Source organism: Callospermophilus lateralis, chromosome X, assembly GCF_048772815.1.
Source record: "Callospermophilus lateralis isolate mCalLat2 chromosome X, mCalLat2.hap1, whole genome shotgun sequence".
Classification (NCBI taxonomy): Eukaryota; Metazoa; Chordata; class Mammalia; order Rodentia; family Sciuridae; genus Callospermophilus; species Callospermophilus lateralis.
This window is the reverse complement of record NC_135325.1, coordinates 88,914,711-88,941,485: the sequence shown is the minus strand read 5'-3', so window position 1 is coordinate 88,941,485 and position 26,775 is coordinate 88,914,711. Positions and strand designations below refer to the sequence as shown.

At 37.8% G+C, this 26,775-nt stretch overlaps 1 protein-coding gene across 4 annotated transcripts in view; it reads left to right on the top strand.

Moving 5' to 3' along the window:
- The window catches only part of Chrdl1 (chordin like 1), a 108,815-nt gene that overhangs the window by 18,622 nt on the left and 63,418 nt on the right, over positions 1-26,775 (top strand). For all 4 annotated transcript variants that reach the window (XM_077106577.1, XM_077106579.1, XM_077106580.1 and 1 more), the window contains exons 3-4: positions 2,050-2,162; positions 5,136-5,229. In XM_077106577.1, coding sequence (XP_076962692.1) covers positions 2,050-2,162; positions 5,136-5,229 — 207 coding nt within the window. The remainder of the gene's footprint in view (positions 1-2,049; positions 2,163-5,135; positions 5,230-26,775) is intronic.

Sequence of the window (26,775 nt, the reverse complement as noted above, 5' to 3'; positions counted from 1 at the left end):
TCTTCTGGTATCCCTGTTATATATCTGTAAAAGTTTTCTTATTTTCTTTCAGTTTGGGGATGGTCTGTTTCTTTTTTCCGTTTTATTTTAGTTTTTGAGCTTTCTGTTGGCATTTCTTTAATGTTCCAATCATTTATTCCCATTTTCCAGTCTGTAATGATCCTGTCAAAGGCATTGTTTGTTTTTTGTTACAATATCTTTAATTTCTCCAATTTCCTTTTGATTCTTTCTTAGAATTTTCAACTTTTTTCATTACTCTCATATTATTGCATATTGTACACTTTTCTACTAAAATCCTTGTCATATTAATTCTCATTATTTTTAAAGATTTTTTGCAGTAGCAGGGATTGAATGAAAACATAATTATTTTAAAATCCTGGCTTGATCATTCCAAAATATCTACTATATCTGAATTTGGTTCTGGTGCTTGATTTGTTTGCAAATCAAGTCCTCAGACTCTGTTTTTTGGCTTTTAGTATGTTTGTAATTTTTGATTGAAAGTTGGACATGATGTATTGGGTAAAAGAAACTGAGGGAATAGGCCTTTAACATGAGATTTTTTTATTAGGGTCACCAGAAGTTAGGCTCTGTTTACTATTTGTAGTAGTAATGATGTAAAACAGGCTAAAATGTGTTTTGCCCTCCCCTTTTTCTCCTTTATTGTCTTTGGAATCCTTAGGTTCTGAAGAAAATGGAAATAAAACTTTGAAAAATAAATTTCAACCTTTGGCTAGTTGGAAAGATTTATAGAACATCTTTAAACCAATAAGTGATATGGAGCATTTATCTCAGTATTGTTTTCATTTGATTATTAGTGAGGTTGAATATTTATTCATATTTATCCTTTGTTTTCATTTCTTATTCCATAAATTGCCAGTTCATGTTCTTAAATAGTTTTTCTATTGAATTTATTGTTCTTTTATTTATTTGAATGATTAAAAATGTTCTAATACTACCTTGTTTATTATTTATTGAAAATATCTTCTCCCAGTTTCTTGTCTATGTGTCTTTTCTTAACTATTTTGAATTCCATAATCAGAGAAATGTGTTCTAGAGTGAGGGAAAGCAATATGTTTGCTACAAGAAGAGTATTGGTTTATTTTGACCTTGTTTCATGAAAATTAAGAGATAGAAGAGGATGGGGTTAGAGGATAAATTATTTGGAAATTCAGTTTACCAATCAGTTGTCAATTATTTACATTTACTGGCCACAGTGTGCTAGGCCGTGTGGTGGATAGAGAGTAAAGAATGAATGTTGCCTACTTTTGAGGACTATGATGAAGAAATAAACCATGAAACATAAAACAAGTAACATGGTATATAAGCTCAAGTGTGCTATGCTACAAAGCTGTGGCTGCCCAAATTTCTATTCCAACAAAGGGAAGTGTGTGGTTTAATTGGGAGTTGTTCATACAAAAGGCGGTCTATAAGTTGAATGGGAGCAGGGACTATCTATAAAATTTTTTGCTCTTTGTTTTGTCCCTAGCACTTAGCACAGTGCTTGACAAACAGTAAATGCTCAAATACTTGTTTAATGATTGGATGATGTTAGCATGTGTGGCCAAGGCCATTTACAGAGACCTAACACAAATTGTGTAATCCACTGCTTCTACACTATCACTAAGCAGCTCTTAGAATGTTCTGATACATCCACATTGCAGACATTAACTTGCATTCCCAAAGCAAGGGGAACATTAACTTTTAAAAAAAAAGGACACATAACATGCTACCTTTTCTTACCATTATATCAGAACAGTAGTTAAGATTTAAGACTCAGACAAATCTTGGTTTGAGTCTCCTTTCAGTTACTGATAATATGCTTCTTGATTATCCTCATCTATAAAAGAAAGACTATTGGTAGTATTTACTTTATGGGTCATTGCGAGAATTCAGTAAACACCAAGCCAGTAGTACGGTTCTATTGATATTTGGTATGCTTTTTCTCCTGATGTATATTTATTAAAATGGATGGAATATATGATTGATTTTAGATTTTGTAACTTGGTTCATGTTTACTAACAAGTATTTTCTCTATCTCCTTTCTCACAGATTCAGAGACATATTGTGTGTTTCAAGACAAGAAGTACAGAGTGGGTGAGAAATGGCATCCTTACCTGGAACCTTATGGTTTGGTTTACTGTGTGAACTGCATCTGCTCAGAGGTACAATCCCATATGACTTGAAATTTCCCAGTTTGTTCTTTAGCAATGCTCAGATGGCCAGACAATATAGGTGATAAAGGCTTAAACCAAATGAAGAAAGAGCCAGGAGCAGTGTTGCCTGCTTGGAAGGCTGAAGCAGGATGCCTCAGCATATTAGTGAGGCCCTAAATAACATACTGTCAGATTTTTCAAAAACAGGGCTGGGATTGTAGCTCAGTGGTAAAGTACCCCTGAGTTCAATCCCTAGTCCCCCCCCCACACCAAAAAAAGAAAGAAATAAATAAAAGAAAAAGGAAAAAGAAATGAAGCAGATTGCAAGGAAAAAAATCTTTTTTTTTTTTCCTGTACTGCTTTTTGGCTTGATTTGTATGGGATCTCTGAATAATTGCTATAGACAGGTATCTATGGTCTTTTAGACTAATGATATAGAGCATGGTGGTAGAAAGCAGAAGAGCTTATATTAGGAAAAAGCTCAATATAATCTCTGGATTATAAGACATAATATTTTTTGGAAACCATTTCCAAGCCTTGCCTTAAGAGAGGAGATTAGGACAGATTATATACTGGTTCATTGGGAGAGTATATTTTATGTAGTCTCAGCTAATAACTTTAATTAAGACTGAGGCTGAGGTACCTTGGCCTGTATCTTGTGAGGATTAGAATTCTCTTGCCCTGGCCTTGGCTTCTGTCACATCACTTAAACAGGCATTTGGAAAGTTTAAATGCCATCTTTGTAATAAATTAAGCAGGTAGTTTCACCTTCTCTCCATGGTCTTTACTCAAGATCACAGCCACGGTCTATCTTCCTGAATAAGCTTCTGTCATTGTAGTAGGCCAGGGATTTTCAGTATCTGCACTTTTGACATATATGGTTAGATATTTTGTGGCGGGGGCTGTCATATGCATTGTAGGATACTTAGCAGCACCTCTGCTGTGGATCCACTTAATGTCAGTAGTGCAAACTCCAGTTGTGATAACCAAAAAAGTCTCAGACATAGTCAAATTTCCTGGGGAGCAAAATCACCCTTGCGAGAGGACTTGTGCATGAAGCAAATTAGGAAAGGAAGCTTTGCACTAGATCTTAAGGATTAAGAATTTTGATCATATGGAAAAAAAATTCAAGACAGTTCTCTTACTTGTCTTACTTGAGGACTTGTTTAAGGAATGAAATTCCTCCCACTTGCAGAGCTAGAGCAGGAATACTCACTTACAAGCTTGGCATTTTTTTTTCTTCCATTTAACAGAAATTCAGGCTTTCCAAGCCTAGTCCTTTCACCCATTTAAACAATTTTTTTTAATTTTTAATTTTTTAAAATTTTAATATTTTATATGACAACAGAATGCATTCCAATTCATATTACACATATAGAGCACAATTTTCATATCTCTGGTTGTACACTAAACAATTTTAAGCATGCAGAAACCTGACCTTCAAGTAATATTAGGAGATATAAGAAGCAATGGGTTCTAGATTTAAGACAAATAAAGTTTCTGACCCTGGCTCTGCCACTAGTGAGCCATGTTGTTTTGAAGAAATTACCTAACTTCTCTGAGATTCCCTCAGCTTCCTCTTCTTTAAAATAAGATAATGATATTACCTATTTCATGAGGCTATGGCAAGGATTAAAATCACTAATTCATTTAAATCACTTAAAGCAACGTTTGGTAATGATAAACATCTAAGAAACAATAACTGCTGTTGCCATCACCATCATCATAATTAGCATTGTAGTTATTATTATTATTATTAAACGGTTAACCCTAGAACACAATTCAGTACACAGCATTAAGGATCAGTTTAGATCTCACCTGGAAAGTGTGCCTTTGGTGTGCTTTGGTGATCTCACCTCCAGATGATATGACCAGTCTCTGAGAAGTGTGGTGCTTAAGAAGCTTTTGTGGTGTTTCCAAATGTAACGTTCCAAGAATTTATTGTAGAAAGCACACAATAAAGGAAAATAGGTTGTGGTAAAGTGATTACAATTTGTATAAAAGAAGCCTGCCCTTTTAAATGGATAGAGCATGTATTAAATAGAGTACCTGGGGACTGATTAACTGCCTGGTTTGTCATAATTTTATCAGATTCTTGACCCAACACATTGGAGATAGACAGCTAACCCTTGGGGGCCAAGGCTTTGATGTCTGCAAGGCACTGAAAATGTTAATAGGATCCAAATGCCAGAAGCTGATGCACTAGGCATCTTCTCTCTCTCCATGCTCCTCACTACCCTTTTCTCTACAACAGCCTTACAGATACAAGTAGCCCTTGCTTCAAATGAATTATGGATGGGAAATGTAAATGTGAAATGTATTTTGAAAGTCTTTCTTTGTTCTAGCAATGGCTGAGAGCTGTTGGAGTTTGGGATCATGTAATTGTAAGTCAGGCGGAGACCCAGTTGCCCCACCCAGGCATAATAGATAATCAGCTCAATTCCTAACTCTAGCTTGTTCTCAGAAAACATTCTGGCTGCAAAGGGAAATGAGAATTGTCACTCTGCCTACTGGACCAAGGCAGGCTTACATAGAATCCAAAATCCATGTGTTAGGGATACTTTCTTGCCCAGGGGAGGGTAACAACTCGAGGGACCCATTGCTCATTATTCTTTCCCTTAAATGGCATTGGATAGGTGATTATGAAATCAGAGTGGGATCTTAGAAAAGACATGCAGCTAGCGAATTAGGGAAGGGTAGAAATGCCCAGAGCCAGACCAGAAGAAGCTTCCCACAATTAATGGTAGTCTTTGAAAACTGGAGCAGTAGTGATCCAGCCTTAGAAAAACATGCCAGTAAGCTATCAACCAACCCAGAAGAGGTGCTAGTGATGAGAAAGGAAAGAAAATGCTGATTGCATTCAGCTTCTTGGGAATGTTATTCATTGTCTGGGTGAGTCCCCGCATGACTGTTTTCCAAACTGGCATGATCCCAATGACCTTTGAAAGATATTTATTCTTTCTTGGTGCCTCCTTCTTTCAGAATGGGAATGTGCTTTGCAGCCGAGTCAGATGTCCAAATCTTCATTGCCTCTCTCCAGTGCATATCCCTCATCTGTGCTGCCCTCGCTGTCCAGGTAAACCAATTTGCTTCTTCTATTCCCATCTGTGGTTCTCCTTCCTCCCTCTTCACCCAGTTCAACCCATCTCCCCTAAGTTCCCCAGAAGGGAAACTGCCAGACAGAAATAACAGTAGGACACTTTTAGGCAGCCCAATCTGGCCCCTAAATACTGTTTATAGCCCAAGTGGGACACATTTTAAGCTCTAATAAGTTATTGGGTACCCAGTAACAAATTTTTATTGGGCTTTTAATCATTTGAAGGGGGATATCAACTGGGGGAAGGGAATCGTGGCTCAGAGATTTTCTGTCATAAACAGCCTCTTCCTGCCATGGGCAGCAGGCACCAGGGGAGTTGCAGCATTGCAGCAATTAGTGCTGGAATTGCATCCAAGCATAGCTTCGAAATGATGAGGGGCTGTTCATAAATCAAAGGAGCTGAGCCAGTGAGGTTTATGACAGTATAAAGCTGCCTGCCTGTTGAATAGTCACCTCCTCCACATTGCATGGTTATTAAGTACACGCTGTTAAGAGCAACTCTGGGGGGAGCCAGGCAGAGACTTTTTTCACAAGACCATTAGGACCACTACTTTCACGATTTGTGGTTAGGGTGTTTTTCTGAGGCAGGGACTCCGTCAATGACAGTGTTCATGTCTGACTGGAGCCTGGTTCCCACACCAAAGGTGTGGAAGCATGGAAAGATTCAGAGAATGTCTGTGCTCCCAACAGCAGTCCTAGGAAAGCTATGTGACAGTCTTCGGATCTGTGAAGTAGAAGCCTTGTCATCCTGTAAGTCAATTCTGTTTCCCTCTAGGACAAAAGTTCTTGATTCTGGGTTCCTGGGTGGACTTTAAGGAGTCAGAGAATGCTTTAAAATTGTTGGCAATTCTGGTGTAACTATGTACAGATGAAAATTCTTTTAGAGATGATCAATCCATAGCTTTATTGGTATCCCTAGTTTGGTATTGTTATTGCTATTTCTTTATAAATTATACTTTTCTGCATCAGTGAATACACTCTGATGAACACAGGCAATTCTTCCCCTGATGGGAAAGATCTTACCATGTCACAGGTTTATCCTTCTGAGTATTGGTGATAATAGTACATGCTTCAAGATATGGGAGATTGATTTGGCATATGATGAATCAGAAAACTGTTTTTTGGAATAAATTCCTACATGAGGCTTACTATTTTTGTATATGATTATTTGTTTCTGCTTAAGCTGGATTACAAGGGTGTGATATATGAGAGGCTTTGGTAAATGGGAGTAATATTTCTGATAAAATGGCTACTCTGGGGTTGTTATTTTTTTAACCTGCCATGCAACCTGTCAACTTGCTTTATAAAAGCTTTCTTTCCTAGAATTCTCCAAAAGTGGTCTAATACTATAGGAAACTATCTAAACCACTATGGCATGGCCGAGGCACAGAACCTAGTAAAGCATAAACTAGAGTATGGCTGTCACCTACCCCAATTGCCTGGGAAGCAGATGGTAGGAAGCAAATATTGAGAAATAAAGGAAAGTATAGGCCAGCAATTATTTGAAGCAAAAAAATATTCAAAGAACTGAGCATATAAATGTTTATAGCAGTGCAATTCACAATAGCCAAGTTATGGAACTAGCCTATGTGCCTGTAAATAGATGAATGGATAAAGAATATGTGGTATATATACATAATGAAGTTTTACTCAGCCATAAGGAAGAATGAAATTATGAGATTTACAGGAAAATGAGTGAAAATGGAGAACATCATGCTAAGTGAAATAAACTAGACTCAGAAAGTCTAAGGTTGAGTTTTTTCTTTCATATATAGAAGCTAGGGTGAAATGGGAAATAAAAAGGGGGATACTATGAAAATAGACGGGAGAACAATAAAGTAAGGGAAGAGAATCAGGAAGAGAGAAGGGTAGGAATTATGGGATTAAATTGGTCAAATTATGCTATGTGCATGTATAAAAACATCATGATGTGGGCTGGGGCTATAGCTCAGTGGTAGAGTGCTTGCCTAGCATGTGTGAGGCACTGGGTTCTATCCTTAGCATCACATAAAAATAAATAAAATAAAGGCATAAACAAACAAAAACACATCATGATGAATCCCATTATTGTGTATAGTTGTATTGCTCAATAAAAACCATAAAAATTGAGGTCCTAAATCCCAAAGGACAGGAAATGGAAAGAATTGAACACCATTTTCTTTTAAGACTTAAAAATCTAATTTTACAGAGTATAGAAACAAGCTTTCCTTTTTGTTTTCCTTCTTGCTCTTGCAGCTCACTTCCTTGTCAGTTCATTGTACTTCTTATTAACTATGCAAGATCTTTCTAAGGATAATAGTGCTAAAGTTCTGTAATCCTTATATGCAAAAATGTCTTTGAGTTTTGAATGATAATCGGGCATGTTCATTTTCCCTCAGCACTTTGAAGATATTAATAAATGATTTGTTGACTTCTTTTGTTTGTTAATAAAAGTCTACTATTCGATTGTACTTTTTGGTAAGTCTTTTTGTTTTCTCTTTTTTCTTTCTTTGTTGCACATGGTGAGATGTGTAGATATGTGATTTATGTTTGTTTAGCCAGCTCTGCATATGATGTTTTTCAGTCAAAGTACTTAATTTCCTTTCAATTTACCATCATTATTTTGATAAACATTCCCTTTTCACTTTCTATCTTTTTTTTCTTATTCTCAAAGTTTTATTTTATGCTTTGTATCTCATTTAAATTGTCTTCTATGTCTCTTAATATTTTCTTTATTTTTCTGTCTTGGTATACTTAATGTTATTACTTCAACTCTATACTCCAATTCATGTATTTTTTCATGTATATTATTTAGTTCATATATTGGGTTTTTCTGTTTATTTTATATTCAATAAATGTATTTTTCTCCACATTTAAAAATTATTTTAAAAATATCTACTAGTTGCTCTTTTGTAATTCCACATTATTTTGGGAATCTTATTTTTTTATTTCTTCATAGTATTTTAAATGCATTTAAAGTGTACTTCATATCATTCTAATATCTTTATTTATTTAGATGTAAATTCTGAACCTTTTTGTGTTTCTTGGAAACCCTTCTTAGTTCTAAATTTTTTCTTGATTTTCTAGTTTTTGTTTAAAAGCTCATATCTCTGGGAGTTGTGTCTTGCATAAGCACTTCCTTCTTTCTAGAATTGTTGTTTCTGACTTTGTGGCTCACTTAGCTCTAAACCAGGTTATGTATTAGTGTCCCAGCTTGTGTTCCTCATACCTAGGTGATCTGTTTCCACCTGTTTTCTTGTGCAGTGCTACTTGCTAATAACGAAGATCTTGGACTGGTACCTCAGGTACAACTGCCTACTTTGGACAATCAGTGTGCTTTAGGATACAACTTTGGGTGGGCAGATCTATGTCGACCCCTTATTACATATGAGAAGTGTGACCCTGTTACCCAGCTACATAAGTCAGCTTTTTATCATGGTGATAAAATACTGAGAAAATCAACTTAGAAGAGGAAAGGTTTATTTTAGTTCATAGTCTCATTTCAGTTCATGGCTGGCTGACCCTTTTGCCTTTGAGTAAGTGGTTAGTCTGTATATCATGGTGGGGAACACATGCTGGAGGAAACATTTCACCTTCTGCTAGGAAGCAGAAAGAGAGAGAGAAAAAGAGAAGGTGTGAGAGAAAGGGGCTAGGATCCCAATATTTCCTTTCAAGAGCATTCCCCCAGTGACCTAACTTCTTTCCACTAGGCCTCACCTCCTGAAGGTTTCACCACCTCCCAATAATGCCATATAATGATGAGCAAGCCTTGGACACATGGGCCTTTGGGGAACATTCAAGATGTAAGCCATCATACCACTTTCACGTAGGAAGCCTCTTTCAGGCTGTAGTTCACTGGAGCTGTTTAGAACCAACTATCTGTATGTAGCCTCAACTGCCTTTTGACCCCCTTTAACTACTGATCTTTCTACCTATATTTTATTCCACAAAGAGTTTCATTTTGTTTCTGTAATTTTTCAATTTTAAAGATTCATTCATTTTTCAGCTTCTCACATAATTGCTCTTCTATGTTTGGAAAAGATTTCTCATGTACTATCTTTGCCATGTTGAACCAGAATGCAACTAATCTTTCTATTAAAGATAAAACAAAATCAAGTGGGTTTAAATCATAGCACAGAAGAATGGAGTTTGATAAAGGAAGGCCTTTGGGCTACAGTTGTTAAATTCTGCAATAAATGACTAGAGTATTTTACTCTCTTTACTATTTCTAGAAATAAAATGTATCCACCCATCATAGATAGACTTGGCACAGCCCTGATTTGAGCTAGGGCAATGGATGTGATGACTCTCTCTATTCCTTCCACCCCAGTGAATATTAGGCATGAAGAAACTCATGCCTTCAGGGCCACAGAAATGTTTGGTCAAAGGAAGGGGATCTCATTTTCTGTCTTAATCTAATAGAAGACACTGTGAAAAATGTCCTCACTTAAAAAAGGAGTATTTAAAGCCAAGATGATGAACAAATTTTCTGTTCAAAAGAGAAAACCAATTAGTGACATATATAAGGCACTACTTTTACGTACAGTCCTATATCAGCAGTATGATATGGAGGAACATTATCTAGATAGTGACAAACTTGATGGGGGAGTCCTACATGCCATGTTTAGGCAGGAATTTTTCCATTGGAAAAGATGGAGGAGCTGTCTATTTCCATTTTTTTCTCTGTTTCTCAGAGTTCTGACTTTCTAAACTCCTTACCCTTGAATTGTCTAAGCATCTCACCTGTGTTTGAGGTTTTTCTCCTGCAGCTCTGGTTAAACCATGGCAATCAGAGTATACAGACTACTTTTCCAGGGTTTCCAGAGAGAAATATATACTAATTTACATGAACAGTAAATGAATTTTTTTTTCCAGCATCACTTGTCCAAGTCTCTGTGGCAGAGGTCAAGTCTTGGTCACATACCACAGGGCTCTAATGGGCCCAAAGAAGTTGGTGCTACATGGAGGCTGGAACGTTTTAAATGGAAAAGTCACAATGTGCTTGTATGAATATGCCACAATGAATCCCAGTTTGATATATAATTATAATGAACCAATCAATACACACTTAAAAAAAACTGCACAAGTCATGAAGATCATTAAATTCATCCTGATCTCTTAGTAGGACTCTGTTTGGTCCCTGATAATTAGAAATATGTAGGAATGAAGTTCCCTATCTTTTGGTGGAATGAAGTGGTATAAAGAGGAACTACAGAGAAACAGCACAACTTCATTCCTTTTGTTTTTTACATAATTTTATCACCAAAGAGACTTTTATGCTGACCAGGAGCTTAAATAATAATATTATCTAAGGGTTTTTTATGGTCATTCCACTGAGAATTTGTGATTCAGAATTAATAAATTTGGGTTCCCTTGGAGGGATTCCAGCATTCCTGGGTTATTAAAGAGCTGTTATAAAATTGCCAAAATAACCGATTTGATCTGGTTACCAGAGACCTAATCCACAATGTTTCCTTTTGGTTAGGTGTGAAAAAGTTTGGCTTTGTCATATAGTTTTAATAGGGATAGTGACAGTGTGGTTTTGCCAAGTGAGGCACCTGGGGTGAGCCCAGGCTTCTAAATTCCAACAATGCACCATGTTCCCATAAGGGAAAGCCTGGGAGCCCTAGGTCATTTCTCTTTCAGTAGTTTTTGGGTTGCGTGAGCTATCAAACATAGGCATTACTGCCACAGTGCAATATGCATTTCAGAAAACCCTCACATTCTGCAAAATTATACACTGAAAAATAACAGGACTTAAGGAAAAAATAAGATTGGAGAAAACCACTCAAAACTTAGGAAAGTTTGTAACCAGAGTACTAAAAAACAACTATACTAATAAAATAGTAGGATGGTTTGAAAAGAGCTTACTTGTATAATAAATAAAAGAATATAGGAAATATAGACTTCACCTTTTAAAATAGTGACATTGGATGGAAGCGAGGGAATGTAAGAAAGGATTAAGGCTGATGATTTATAGAGACAAGAGAAAAATTCACCAATATACAGGAGAGTTTGTGTACTTGGCATTTAGCTACTGTTACTTGGTAATGCAGAATAATCGTTTGCTGAGAAATGTTATGTATGAACATAGGCAATTTCTCTCTTAACCTTGTCCTCTTATTTAAAACAAATATAAACATTTTTACATTGTACAAATTCATTATATAGCAGAAATTGACTACATAAGTTGAAGTAGATAGATGTTTTAATTCACGTGACCATTCTGTATCTATTTTTTGGGCTTTCTGCTCTGACCTTAAAGATTTTGTTCCCCTTTCTTCCCATCTCATACATTTATTTATATAAGAAGGGGAATCTAGGTTTATGGTGTGTCTGTGAGTTCCTGTATTATAGTAATCGAGGAGAGAGACTTTTTTTGCTTCTTCAAGTTTCTTTTTTCAAAGGGCAAAAGTTCAAGAGGGGGTTTATTTTTTTTATTTTGGTAAAGTGCACATAACATAAAATTTATCATTTAAAAGTGTACAATTCAGTGGCATTAAGAACATTTATGATATTGTGCAACCATCACCACTAATTTAGTCCCTGAAATTTTTCACCACTCCAAAAGGAAACCCAGTACACATTACACAGTCCCTTCTCATCCCCCTCACTCCAGCTCCTGGCATCCACTAATCTATTTTCTCTCCTTGTAGATTTTTCTCTTTTATATTTCATACAAATGGAATCATACAGTAGGCAGTCTTTGGCTTCTGGCTCCTTTCACTTAGCATAATGGTTTCAAGGCTCTCATCCATGCTGTAGCACATGCCAGTACTTCTTTCCTTTTTATGGCTGAATAATATTCTACTCCATGGTTAGATCACTTGTTTATCCATTCATCAGTTGGTGGTTATTTGGGTTGTTTCCACTTTTTGGCTACTGTGAATTATGCTGTTATGAACATTTGGGTATGTATTTTTGTGTGGCATGTGTTTTCAATTCTGGGTATATAACTAAGAGTGAGGTTTCTGTGCCATTTGGTAATTCTATGTTTTACTGATTAAACAATTTCTCCCCAATTTTAAGACCATCCCATCTTCTTTTGGTTCATCTCTTTGATGGCTGATTGCAACTGTCATGGCTGCTACTGGTTTGCTAATGTTGTCATTATCCATGTCTGATGGCCCTTCAGTTTCTTCTCTCTTCTTTTGTTCTCTATTGAATTCTGTATTCACTTGCTTCTAGGATTATATTAAAAGGTCAATTACTTTTAAACAACAACAGTCAAATAGACTATTATTTTTAGTAAGGTGATTACCCTAGCTTTAGTATGCAAAATGGTCAGATGCCATTTCTTTGCCTGCAAAAGATTACACTTTTCTAAAAAAAAGTGTTTTCTGGAATCCCAAGCTAACCAAAAGCTTAAGGATCCTGGAATATTGGTGTTTAGATAGCAAGGGCTTTACTCTATTACAGTCATTATGCTGTTATTATCATTGTTCTTAAACTGATTGTTGAGGGTTGCCAAAGAAGATGTTCACTGTTGATCACTATACCCTCCATATCTATACTGACTGCTTTCTTAAACTGCTTTAACTGTCTTTATACCTTATTTCTATTTTTTTCTCCTACACTTAGTCCTTGGACATTTTTCAGAGTATGAAGGGTTAAAACCTTTTCCAAAGAAGTGGCAATTAACTTGCCTCCTGCAAGGTGAGATCATCTTTGCCTGTAGTAAACCGTATAACTTGATTTCATTGAAAGAATGTGATTTACTAGGGAATGAGATTGATCAAATTATGTCATGTGCATGTATAAGTATGGCAAATGAATTCCACTATTATGTATAATTATAATACACCAATAAAAATGAATGAAGAAGAATGATTTCCTGTTAGCATGCTAAAGTCCTGTGTCACATAAAAACAAAGGATTTTGGGAAAAAATGTAATTTTCCATTATGATAGAGAAAAACTGTTTGCTTTCTCTATTTCTTTCAGTGGATATTAACCGACATTGGTCCCTCAAGAAGGTGCAGAGGTGGCACTGCCTGAGGGATATCAAGAGGCCTCCATTTGTCCTGAATAAATCTTCCACTTACTTTCTATACAAGAGAAACATCTATTTTTATAATTACTTTTCAGGGTTTAGACAGTGTTTCCCAAAGTTTGCTTTTAGGAACATAATTTTATGGAATAGTATTAGGGTTTACTAGGGAAAAAATTTATACAGTCAAATAAATTTGAGTTTCTGAATTAGGGAAACTTAAAAAGGTTTTTTTTTAAATGCAGGACTTCTCAGAGCCTTTAATTTATTATTACACAGTATGAATCTACTAGAGAAGTATATAAGATGCAGTGTTCTTCAAATTTACTCAGCCATAGGGCTCGTTTTTAAAGAATATTTATTTTTAGTTGTAGTTGGACACAATACCCTTATTCATTTATTTTTATGTGGTGCTGAGGTTCCTACTCAGGACCTTGCATGTGCTAGGAGAGTTCTCTACTGCTGAGCCCCAATCCCAGCCCTAGGAGTCATTTTTAATAGAGCACTTTGTAGGATAAGTGTTCCTTAGTGTGTTTTAGGAAGTGTTAGATTATGCCATTCAATTCCCAGAAGTTATTTTTGTTATAGCAATAAGCTATTGGTACATACTTCATTTGCAGATGTTCATTTGGGAAGCATATCACTTTTGCACAAGACTTGAAGCTAGTGTTACTTAAATTCTAACATGATCAAAGGTAACCTTAGGTAAATTTGGTAAAATGCTAACTCCCAGGCTCTGTGCTAGAAATTCTGCTTCTTTTGATCTGTAGTGAGTACCATGCATTTAAAACACCACATTCATTCTAATCACTTACACTGAAGAATGTACTACAATAATAGGGCCCAGGAGAGGCTTTAAGAATGGAGGTCAGGACATGTGAGAGAGCAATCCTGGGCAATATCTTGGGATAGAGGGCCCTGTGAATTCTGCAAAGGGCTATGGAAAACATGACAATGCTGTTTCTGTTATAATGGGGAGCATAGACACCCTGGAAACACATTTTGCTTGTGTGGCATTTCCCCAGGACCAACCCCGTAGTAGCATGTACATAGTGTGCCACCTGGTCTGCCTCCTCTTCTTTCCCAGGTATCCCATCCAAAGCCTTTCTCTTCTGCCATTTTGCACATTCACAGCCCTTGGCTGTCATGTCCAGAAGCAGGACCCTCCATGGGGAGCTCCCCCTTCTACCCCACCCATTGTTCATGACTTGTTGGCAAGAAATGAATGGCATTTCTCGGAATTAGCCCAGGAATTTCTGCTGATAAACAAATGAAACTCTCAAAGGGAAAAGCAATCAACATAGTTTGAAATAAAATCAGTGTTTTCAGCTTAGTCTGTTTCCAACTTAGTTTGAAATAAGAGTCACATCTAGGGTATTTTAAGGAAAGGATTATGAAAATGTCCTATAGTGGGTTTTCATCCTAGTTGCAGGGCTTACCCTTGAACCAGGGCCTGATTTCTACGTGAGTAAGCAGAGGAGATGATTATTACCTTGATTTCCTATGACCTGTGATTCCAAGACCCATTGAGCCATCAGATCAGCCTCATCTCCAGTTCTCTTCCAAGTTGCCTGACACCTGCAATTGTCATTATTACAGTTTCATCCTTTTCATGTAAGCTTTGCTTCTTGATACATTCATGTGTCTACCTTTGGAAGTGGCAACTTAACTCTCTGTAATCATTTTAACTTAATCTAAACACTGGATTTAGAAAGCAGAATTTGATTGCAAAGAGAGGAGGTGAGTATTGGAGAAAAAAGTCCCGAAGCTGCTAGATGGATTTGGGTACCTGGAAAAGTTATGGAGGAGCAGGGAGTCAAGGGAAGAAACTAGAGCATCAGGCTCTCCCTTCTCCACAGTCCTGCAGGGCACCAAGCTTCTCCCCAATATTAAGGATAAGTTTTTTATTCGTGGCAGAGGACATAGTTGTTTCTAGGATGAGTTACCAGCTTTCAAGTTTTTTACTTTGGGGTTATTAATTTAAAACCAATATGTTCTTGAAGTAACCAAATATCTTTCCTATCTGTTGCCTAGAGCCAAAGGGTTTCACTTCTGGGTTTTGGATGCAAAATAACTATAACCCAAAAGGTTTGCCAGATTATTTGTAGCCACTAAGATAAATAACAGTCTTTATTAGAATGATTTTGTCTGATTTTTGTATTTAGATTTTTACACCATCAGCTATTCCCTAAAAGTGACTTTAGAAACTGGCAGACTTAGGGTGTCAGTTATTGAAATGTGTTCCAAAATCTACCTCCTCACAGGATTCCATTTTTGACCATCCAAGTATTCAATTTTATAAATGTCTTGATGTGTTTGTTGTCTCTTGTGTTTGCCCCATACATGCTAAGAACCAGAGAATGGGAAGTAGTTTAGCAATGTACATATGGCTGCTTATAAGGAGTTCTCTAGAGTTGTACTCCTACAATTATAGAGAGGCTATAAATAAAACATATGTGCTGTATCCTTTAAGATACATCAAAGTTGCATTCAGGAGGGGTAGGAAGAGGTTTGGTTGGATTTTAGTTTAATTGAGAAGAAAAGGAGCAGAGATTTTCAAAATACATGAAGATACAATAATTATCTCTGCAAGTTTTGTTTTATTTCTTTTAATAAATTCAATAAGCTTTGATTTATCCAAATTCACAGGATCATGCTCTCAGGGATCTAAGGCCAAATCAGAGCCCATACTCACCATTGTGTGGTTTATGGGTGTATTCACTTCTTATTTTATAGAAGAGAAATGATATTTAATGAGAGAACAGAGAAACATGCTTTATTTTCCCCTTACTTTATTTTGTTTCCCTTCTTAATTTCCTTCCTTCCTACATTTTATTCACTTTTCAAAAAATATTTTATCAGATAAAAGATACACAACATAAAATTAGCTATGTAAGCCACTGTAATATAGTTCAGTGGCATCAAGTACATTCATATTCTTGTAAAACTACCAACAACCATCTTTAGAAATTTTTCATCTTCTCAAATTGAAACCCTCTACCCATTAAACACAAACTGCCAACTTTTCCCCTTCCACACCTTCTTACAACCACCAGTCAATTTTCCATCTCTGTAAATTTGACTAGTCTAAGTATGTCATAGAAGTGGAATCATATAGTACTTAACCTTTTGTGACTGACTTATGTCATATAGCACAGTCATCAAGGTTCATCCGTGCCATGTTTCTTTCTTTTTTAAATGGGGAAGAAATATTAGAAGACACCTGGGAGGAGGTTGGTAATACAGATGAGGAAGTGAAGTCAGGAGGCAAGCAAAAGGGTCTTAGTGGAATCTTGAAACTATTGGTTTTCAGAGCTCCTTTCATACAATGAAGAAGACTCCAGAGACCACACTGTCTCTGACAATAGCAGATATGGCAAACAGGAAATAGTATTAATGACTGTATAAGATATTAAGTTTTGAAAGGCAAACATATTTCTTATTAATGTATGTTAGAGAGTATCATTTCTTAGGAGCTGATTACCATCAACTTTTGCCATTTATTTTTGGAGGAATCCATAATGGTATAAATGCATCCCAGTTTCCCTTATATGGAGAAGTACACTTCTAAAAGAGCCTCTCTGGAGATTGCTTCATGAGGGAATTTATGTCTGGAGCCATTCAATATGATTCTATTATAGAAAGATTATTAAAGGATTAGAGTATTAAATCCATGAGGCAATGTTGAAGGAAATCTGTAATTACTGATCCTGGTGAAAGAAAGGGAGGACTTCAGTGAGCTTCAGAAAAATAAATGGCTTCTCTTTCCATCTCCAAAAGGAGTTGATGTGGTGTATTCATTTATTATTGTAATTCATTTGTTTATTTTAATAGAAGAGAAATTAGCTTAAGTATAAGAAAGTTATTCCCAAGGAGGTACTTCTAGGCATGAATAAGGGGAGCAAGAGTCATCTGAAAGTTAGCATATTACAGCTCTAGCTTAATGCTGAGTAAAAGCAAGACACACAAAATCTACAAATGCATGCATTTCGACTCAATTAATAAAAAATTCAACACAGGTAAAACTAAACTATATTGTTTGAGGATGTACATAAATAAGACTACATAAGACTACAAATGTACATAAGACTACAATGACAAGCAAGGAAATGTTTAGCACACTAATCAAGATGGTGGTGACCTCCAGTGGGGTAGGAAGGTTTCTTGGGTGCTGCCAATGTGCTCTCTGCATCTACAAGGTGGTCACATGGTGTTTGCATTATAATCATCAGTTCAACTGCACATTCATGTTGAAAACATTTTCCAACATAGAATCCTTTCAATGGTGTTACAGTTTCACTTTTTTGAGATAGTTATGATTAGAAGCAAAGGTGATCCAAAGACCTTTTCAAATCCCACTATTATGTATAATTAAAATATGGAAATAAAAATTAAAAATATGAAAAAGATGACCTTGAAAAATTGTGACCAAGCATAAGTTTCTGTACATGTATTTGACTGCATGTGAGGTAGTTGTTTATATAGTTTTGGTCTTCCTGGTGTTTGGTTTTGTCTTTTTATTTTATTTTTTTGTACAAAGCAGAGCAGTACCAAAGTCTACAGAATGGTGTGCCCTCTGTCCTCTAGATGGTCCCTTGAAATTAGTAAGAAGGCACGTGAGTCATTTGAGGCATTTGATCTCAAAGCTGCCGAGCACATAGTAAGTTGGCAAGTAGATGAAACCATTTAGCTCTAAGCTTAGATCACTGACCAGAGTTCCCATGTATTTCCAAGAAGTCAGGCAGATCAGGCCACCTTTAGAAAAGAGAGGGGAACTCTGATCCTTTCAGGTATGTATGCCCTCTTCCAGGTAAGGGTGGACTGTGCTATCATGGGTTGAGAAAGATATGAGGCCAGAAACGAGATTCTTCACTTTACTGTGGTGTGTTCACAGATTGGATTTTTTTGTAACAACTTGTAAATTGAGTGATAATTTTTACCTTCTCCTAAGGTTTGCATTGACAGTGAACAAAAATGTTGATGTGGGAAATTGCTTTGAAAAGTAGGTAAATGAAAGCAAGATGATGTTCATTACTGAAAAGAAGGGAATTTAAATCCCATACCCAGATTGCATTTGGGCATATCTATACTATGGGCAAAGCTGGAACCTTGGCATTTTGATACACATTCCCAGGGATGCCACCAATAGCAACCCCATAACCAAGCCACTGAACATGGGTCTCCAGTTTAAGGAAAAAGATGTGGAAGGTCCAAAGGAAAGTGTGACAAGTTTAATGACTGTTACACAGAAGGCATAAATAAATGGCATCACTTCTGCCTTGCCTTTCTATTTTCCTGTAAGTTCTCAGAGGTGCCTAAGTGAACATACTACACAATAATGCTAACCTTCTTTTCAAAGCTGAGAAAGCCCTTAGCAGAAACATGGGGTAGTGCTGAGAATGCACTACCAGACAAGGCAAAAAGTCCTTGAACTGCTTGGAAAACTCGAAGTTTTTTTTTTTTTTTTTTTTTTAAAGAGAGTGAGAGAGGAGAGAGAGAATTTTTTGATATTTATTTTTTAGTTATCGGCGGACACAACATCTTTGTTTGTATGTGGTGCTGAGAATCGAACCCGGGCCGCACGCATGCCAGGCGAGCGCGCTACCACTTGAGCCACATCCCCAGCCCAAAAAACTCGAAGTTTTAAAAAATTTTTAAATTTTTTTTTTTGACTAGGCATGACCCATCCCTCTTCCAAATCATAAAAATAGGGAGCAGGATTGTTTGCTCTGTGTTGTTACATGCTGATTAGGCTACCATGATTCCTGTTTGCTGACCAGGACTATTTTGGTCCCTACTTACTAATTTTTGCTCTGGTCAGAGGCCATCTTCTAGCACCTCTTATAGGAGCACAGCATGATCCTACTATAAGGGGCCTTTTAGACCAATGAGATCAGGGAAAAGAGTCACTGATGTGGTGCCACTTCCAAACCAAAGAGGATCATCTCCATACACACATACACACATACTTCTCCCAGAGTTTTGCAATTGTTTTTGTTGTCACAGTGATATAGTGGGGAATGTCATTGGCATTTAGTGGGTAGCAACTAAGGATGTTAAATGTTCCACAATGAGTAGGAACACAATGCAGTATAGAATTGTCCCTCACAAAATTCCAGTGGTAACCCTATTGAGAAACACTGGACAACAGCCTTACCCAGAGACATTCAGTGAAGGCAGTCCACACCTAACCTTGATTTGGTGATGGCAGTTTATCCATTCATTTACTCATCCACATCATATACATTTACGAAATACAAACTTTGGATCAGATTATTCATATCTATATCTATATCTATCTATATATCTATATATCTATATATACCTATATGTCTATATCTATATCTATATCTATATCTATATATATATATATATATATATATATATATATATATATATGTATTCTCTGCCTCAAGGAGCTCATAGTATTAGTGGGGGTAATAGGCATAACAAGACGATTGAAACAGAATGTGATGAGTACTGTTGTAGAGGTGTTGACAATGCCTGTAGAGACAGAAAGAGGTTAAAGACAATCTATAAGAGCCAGGAGCCAGGCAAAGTCTCATAGAGGAGTCAGCATTCAAGCTGGGTTCTGACAGATAAATGAGATTTTACCAGTAGGGAAAGAGAGAGATCAGGAGGGCATATGCAAAGGCGTGTATGTGAATTCTGACTGCAGTTGAATGTATTTGGGCAGGAGGGAGGAGGCTGGAAAGGTCAGATTGGTGGAGCCCTTACATGTTCTATAGTTAGACATTATTTTGAGGAGTAGGAAGTAGGTCAAGTTTGTCTTCAGTGCTCCCAGACATCTTCTTTGTACCTTTTTTTCCTATTGTGTAATCTCTCCCATTATTGCCTCTTCCCAGCCTCTCAACTCTCAAGCAGTCATTCATATCTGATGGGGATGAGGCAGGGTTACTCCTTCCAGAAGGTTTTTCTGTTTATCAGCAAAGGATCAATGCTAAGCTACAAGAATACTCAAATGATAGAATTCCAGATGTCAGTGGGAGAGACTTTGGAAAGGAGACTTTGATGTACTGAGCACCAAGGAGATGGGGTGGAGGATTTGGTTCCGTTTACATGAATTCAATGTGAGTATGAGTGGAAATGAGCATATGTGTGAGTATGAAAGCAGGAGAGATTGTGTGTGTGTGTGTTTGTGTGTGTGTGTATGTGTGTCTGTGTGTGTGTGTGTGTGTGTGTGAGAGAGAGAGAGAGAGAGAGAGAGAGAGAGAGAGAGAGAGAGAGAGAGAAGTGGGACCATACTATCTCCTATCTTAAAACAGTATTTTGAGGATTGACTGAGTTAAGGTATGTAAGGGATTTAGCACAGTGCCTGGCCCATAGTCAACCCTTAATCAATTTAAGCTATTGTTGTTATTATTTCAGGATACAGGGACAGAGAGCTCAGTGTGGAAAAGTGGGAACATGCTGGCCAGAATGGAGATCAAGATTTTATGTTAAGACTTAGCAGCTGTGTCTGGCTAGTTTCAAATATGTGCCTAGGCCCACATCTTAACACTGGGACAATATAATATTTCAACATGTTGGCTTATCAGAATGTAGATGTTCCCAGGTGGAGACAGAAAATTATGTAGTGTACATTTGGATATCATTTTATGTACATTTGTGTACTCTGTCTCCATTCCAGAATGTGTGGTGGGCGAAAAGCTATTGTTTTACAAAGTGAGGATCTGCTTTGAGGCCCAGGTCAGTAGGTCTGTCCTCATTATAGGAACACCCAATAGGGGAACCCCTCCACTCACTCCAGAGCCAGGGAGATAACTTATAAAGAAATTAACTTGGGAGGGGCTGCATTAAGAAATAAAAGTCTTAGCTGGAGAAGGAAGGAAGGAACAAAAGGGGAGGGAAAAATACTAGGAAGGACAGGATACTTAAGATCATCCAGCTGCCCACAAAGTGAACTTACAATGTTTTCTGTGTTCTCTTTGGAGGAGGGGCTGGCTTGTCCAGCATTCAATGGAAACTTGTTGATTGACACTGAGCTGGGCACAAGTTCAGTGTGAGTGTGCCTTCAGCTATTTATTTGATTTTTACAAATTGCATCCTTAGCAGTAAGACTGTTTAGCTTCTACTGGCGCCCTGGGGCAGTAAGTTTAGATTGTTAAAATAGCAGCCATTAACACTCTCTGTGTTATGACACTGTCCTCCCTGCCCCCCTTTCAAGGACAGGCATGAGGTTGTTTGACAAAAGTTACATTCTCCTCTCCCTACCAGGAGAAACAGAGGCTTCTCCTCTGAGTCAAAGGCACATTTGCCTAGCCCTAATAAAAGCCTCTGAGTCTCTCCCCTACACCAGTCCCACTCATACACATGTGACTTTTGTGTGTACACTCGAGAACACATGCAGTATCACATACACTCTCACACTCTCACACCCACACCCTTCCCACAAGCTTCAGATACCCTGGGGAGCCCTTGTGCTTGTCTTGCTGTTCTTTTGTTTTGCTTTCCTTTATTTGCTTTGTTTTGATTTGAAATCTGTCTTTGGGATGACATTGGATATTTTTTTCAATGTTATTAATAGTGCAGTGGAGGGAGCATGTAAGGACTTTCTCCTCAGTCCTGGCCATGCTTGGTTCTCCAGACTCAGAAATGTAATGCTGACTTTTATTGATCAGTTGAACTGGTCTTTGTAGGACTTTGCATACAATACCTCTTGAGAAAGTAGCCCAGGGAATTCTAAAAGATGCCTGAATTCCCGGATTATCTAGATTATTCATACATCTACTTAAAAGGGAATTTTTTCATGAGAGGACTGGATGTCTATGGCATTCCTCAAGGCCCTAGGGAGAGATCAAAGGAACAGAGACAATGGGGAAAGTGTGGAGCTACTCAGCTCTCTGAACAAGACAATAACGGGCATAAGACACAGAGTACACCACCATCTCAGAGGATCAGCAGTTGGTCACAACTGAACAGCCATGGTGAGTCCGGACCTAGAAGGCATAGAAGGGAAGTTCTGTTTTCTCTTGACATCTTTGGTATGTGTCTTTACCGGCACTTTCCAATAGAACTGTGTGAAATGATGAAAATATTCTTTTTTTGCACTCTCCATTATGATAGCCCCTAGCATGTGTAACTGTTGGACACTTGAATGTGACTACTGTGAGACAGAGAAACTGCTTTTTAAATTGCATTTAGTATTCACTAGTTTAAATGTAACTAGGCACATGTGACTAGAGGCTACTGTAGTCTATGATGCAATTCTCTCCCATTCATTGGATGATTTGTGCTGCATTGAATTTAATGTTGTGTTTAATTTTGTACATTTTAAGTGTCTTGCAATTAGATCATAAACTTCTTTAGGGCAGTAATCACATATTCTAAAGCCATAGATATTTGGTCTAGCCCCTTCTCCCCATGTCTGACAAAGAAAACTGAGAAAGATTGTAACTTACTGCAGGCCACAGTACTCCTTAGTAACTTTAAGTGGATCTAGAACCAGGTCTCTCTGTCTCCTGGATTGTTCTTCTACCTTGTCTCCCTTGCAGACAAATTTTCGAAGAGTAAATACTACTTTCTTCACTGCTTATAATTGAGATTCATCCCCTGACATTTGGAAATAATTTGGATCCCAAGTCTGTATTTATCTCCTTATGTGCCAAGGCACAAAGTAGGCTCAAGGCAAATGCTTGTGGAGTGAATTAATTCTCTAACCCTGTTGTCTGTTATCTTTTGTGTTATATTTTTCAAGAAACTCTGTTTCTGTCTCAGTGCCTTTGAGTCAGCCAGAGCTCATGCCATCTTTGTCTCAGTCCAGGGAGTTTTAGCCTCTATGTGTTCAGGTATAAATTAGAGAATGCTGAGAATCTGCATGGCAGACTGATGAAGAGGCTGTAATATTTTGGGTTCTGAGTGTCTTTATATTCTGAATTCTCTACACGTGATGGTCACCAGAGATATCATATAACTCTTTCCCTTCTCCACATTTCCACAATAACCTAGGATAAAAAATGCCACAGGTAAAAGATTTTTGAGCTATATCCTTCTGGTCACCTTAGAAAGCAAGAGAAAACACCTAGTCCTAACTAACCCCAGAAGCAGCTGCTAAAAGGGAAGACAATTCAATTCATAGGTTCAAGTTCATACTCCTTTCATCTTTCTTATCCTCTCTGTTCGCTACTCCAGGCCTTTACCCCAACCCAGAGCCAACCAACGGTAACACAGCAATAGCTAAATTGAAGCAAAACCTGTTAACAGCCACCAAAGGTTAAGTTTCAGCCAGGCAGCTGGCTCTTCCAGTCAGCCCTGCCAAGAGCCAGGCTAAAGCAAGGAGGCAAATAGCCTGTGTCTCATCTGCAGTGGAATGGCCGGCTCCTTTCCTGATATCACCTAATGAAGGAGTGATCTGGTACTGAGATAGAAGGCTTCCAGGGACCCACCCAGCCCTAAAAATCTGAATCCCAAGTATAGTCATTGGATGCCAAGGACACTGGAGAAAGTCTTTGGAGCATGTAGAATACCAAGCCAATTGGAGTGCCTGCTAAGCCAGCCCAGAATTCCTAGCATTCCAGCCACACCATATACACCCCCACCCCCGGAGGGCAGCCAGTGGCCACAGCAAAGGCCACATCCAGCAGGCTGAGACCCTCATTAGACCCTCCAAGAGTCTGTTTCCTTACTTAGGGCCTGTCTGCTTGCCCTGTGCTGAGTTCAGGGAGGTGGACAAACTGTACCACCCAGTTTAACCTAAGAATCTCACTTGCCATGGACTCTCTGGGCAGTGAATCATTTTGAGCAAGCACTTAAGCAACTTTCCACTGAGTCATCCTGAGGACTGTCAGGTTCACTAATCCTGACATATACTGTGTATATCTTTTGTTCAGAAACTGTCCCTATCTTGATTCTGGGGAAATGGGGTATAAACAACAGAACTTTAATGATGTGCTTATTGGAAGTCATATGAATTAGGGCTTCCTCTGCCTCTCTGCCTCCAAAAGGTTTGAAGCTCATTATGAAAAATTCTGCCAGTACCAACTCTTGATCTGTGTCTGCTTTTGGCTACATGGCTACCAAGAGTATGTACTCTTTACTCTGAGTGGCTGTGCATGTTGGATTTCTTTTCCAGATCCTCCATGGATCTGTTTTCATTTGGCTTCTTCTAGACCAGGGTCTGGCAGTTTTTTCCTGCGAAGGGCCAGATAGTAAATATTTTAGCATTTGCAGGCAACTCTTGCAACAACTCTTCCATTAAGTGTGAAAGCAGCCATAGACTATGTAAATTAATGGGCGTGGCTGTGTTCCAATAAAATTTTATTTAGAAAAACAAGTCATGGGTCAGAGGAGTTAGCCCACAACTCCTATTGTAGATATAACATAACAAATTAGCAGATCATAATCCAATTTCAACTGTTAGAGTATCTGGATAACTTTGAAGAAGAGACTGCTCTTACCTTATAGTTCTTTTGGGAGGAGATATAGAAGTTGTAGGAATTTTTTCATCTTTTCCATTTTGAATAACAAAGTCCATTCCTCATCAAGTATTGGATACTCTGTAATAATTGCAATTGACTAAATCACAATGCATTAAAAATGCACCAAGCTCAGGGCTTAAAACTATAAAGGTTTATTTCTTACTTAGACTACATGTCCATCTCAGATTGGCATGTCATTCTCATCCAGGGACCCTGGCTTACAGATCCTCACCATCTAGAATTTAGTTCCAGTGGTATGGGGAGAGAACATAGTAAACAGTGCCCTGGCTTTTAAAAACTTTGTCCAGAAGTGACACAGATTACTTCTTCTCCTATGTCATTGGTGAGAACAAGTCATATGGCCATGACTTGACTTCTAGGGGACAGGGAAATGCAGTGCTATCACGTGCTTGGACAGGGGAGAACTGGAGTATTGACAAACAACCCTTATGATAGAACGCTCCAAGAACTCCCTCTTAGGTTTCTTCTTTGTGTCCTTCCTTACCTCACCAATAGGTTATCTGGTCTAATTTTCTCTTTTACATAACCCTGTCTGCCTTTCCTCGGCTTTTCTAGCCCTCAATATATGGAGACATAGCATAGGGGCTAAAGCATTGAGATACTAATTATTCTTTGAAATGCTGTGTAGACCAGCCATGAGCAACAATTCAGGCCTCTGAGCCAGGTCCTACATGCCATTGGATCCAAGAATTGATTGCCATTGGGCAACAAGCCTGACAACAATTGGACCTCCCATGTCTCTGGTTTTGATTTCACTTTGATTTGCTTTTAATGGGAATTTGAATCAGAAAGGGAATTCTAAGCACAGTCACTCTAGGCAGTTCTTTCCACCCTTATCAGGATGGAAGAGGGACATGGAACTTGAAATCATAGGTGATATCAGTGCAATGTTATGGACTGACGTGAAACTTAGCGCCCATGATTTTGGAGAAGGGAATACATTTACAAACATAAAATAATTAGGATAAGCCAATTGCACAACAATCCTAAAATCCCCAGTGGCTAAACATGATGAGGGTAAAGTTGGGTGGCCATGGAAAGGGAGGACTCTGCTCCATGTAGTCATTCAGGGACTCAGGTGCCTTTCACTTGAGTGGCTTCACCTTCCCCTAGGGCTTCATAGTCCTCTACTGTATCCTCTGCATGTGACTCTCAGTTTTGGAGGGAAGAGAAGCAACATTGTGTAGAAGGTTTTACGGGTCAGGTTTCTAAGGTGTGTACACCATTTCTCACCATAATTTCATTAACTAGAACTCATTCACATGACTCTCCTAACAACAGGTGAAACTGTGAAATGAACTGCCATATAGCTGGGTCCCAAAAATGGGTTTGATAAGCAAACAATATTGTGTATGCCACTGTAATATCTGAAGCCAGGGTGATTCTTCATAAGAAGAATTTAAACTGGCTGAATCTTAGACTTAAATGTTTACAAAATAACCTCAATGTTAAAATGTTTGCCACTCATTATAGGCGTTATAGGCCTTGGTGAGTTATGCCTTCAGAGGCCTTATATTATAAATAAAGATAAATCTGATTTCCCAAATCTCATATCTTGTTTAATACTTCTTTGGATCTGTATGTAAGGGAAGTTATATTGTTTTTTTAATATTTATTTTTTAGTTCTAGGTGAACACAATATCTTTATTTTGTTTTTATGTGGTACTGAGAATCGAACCCAGTGCCTCACGCATGCTAGACTAGTGTGCTACCACTTGAGCCACATCTCCAGCCCAGTTATATTCTTATTAACAAAGAGGCTTAGAATGTGAGTCCTTGGGGCAGGAACATGAAGGAGATGACATTGATTGAAATGAACTTGGTCAACTCATTCTGAATCTAGAACCATTCATAAACCATTAATACTCTTAGGAAGCAAAGAAAAGCCATTAAAATAAAGTTATGTAAGTTCATAATAAGGTGAATGTGTGTGTGTGTGTGTGTGTGTGTGTGTGTGTGTGTGTGTATACACTATATAACTAATCTTTCCCTTTTTGCTTTTGCCCTGGCTCATAGGCATGTAGGTTTTTTAAATACGATATTGGTTGGTATTTATTTTAGTTACTTCTTGGTTCAGGTTTTTTTAAATTTTTAATTA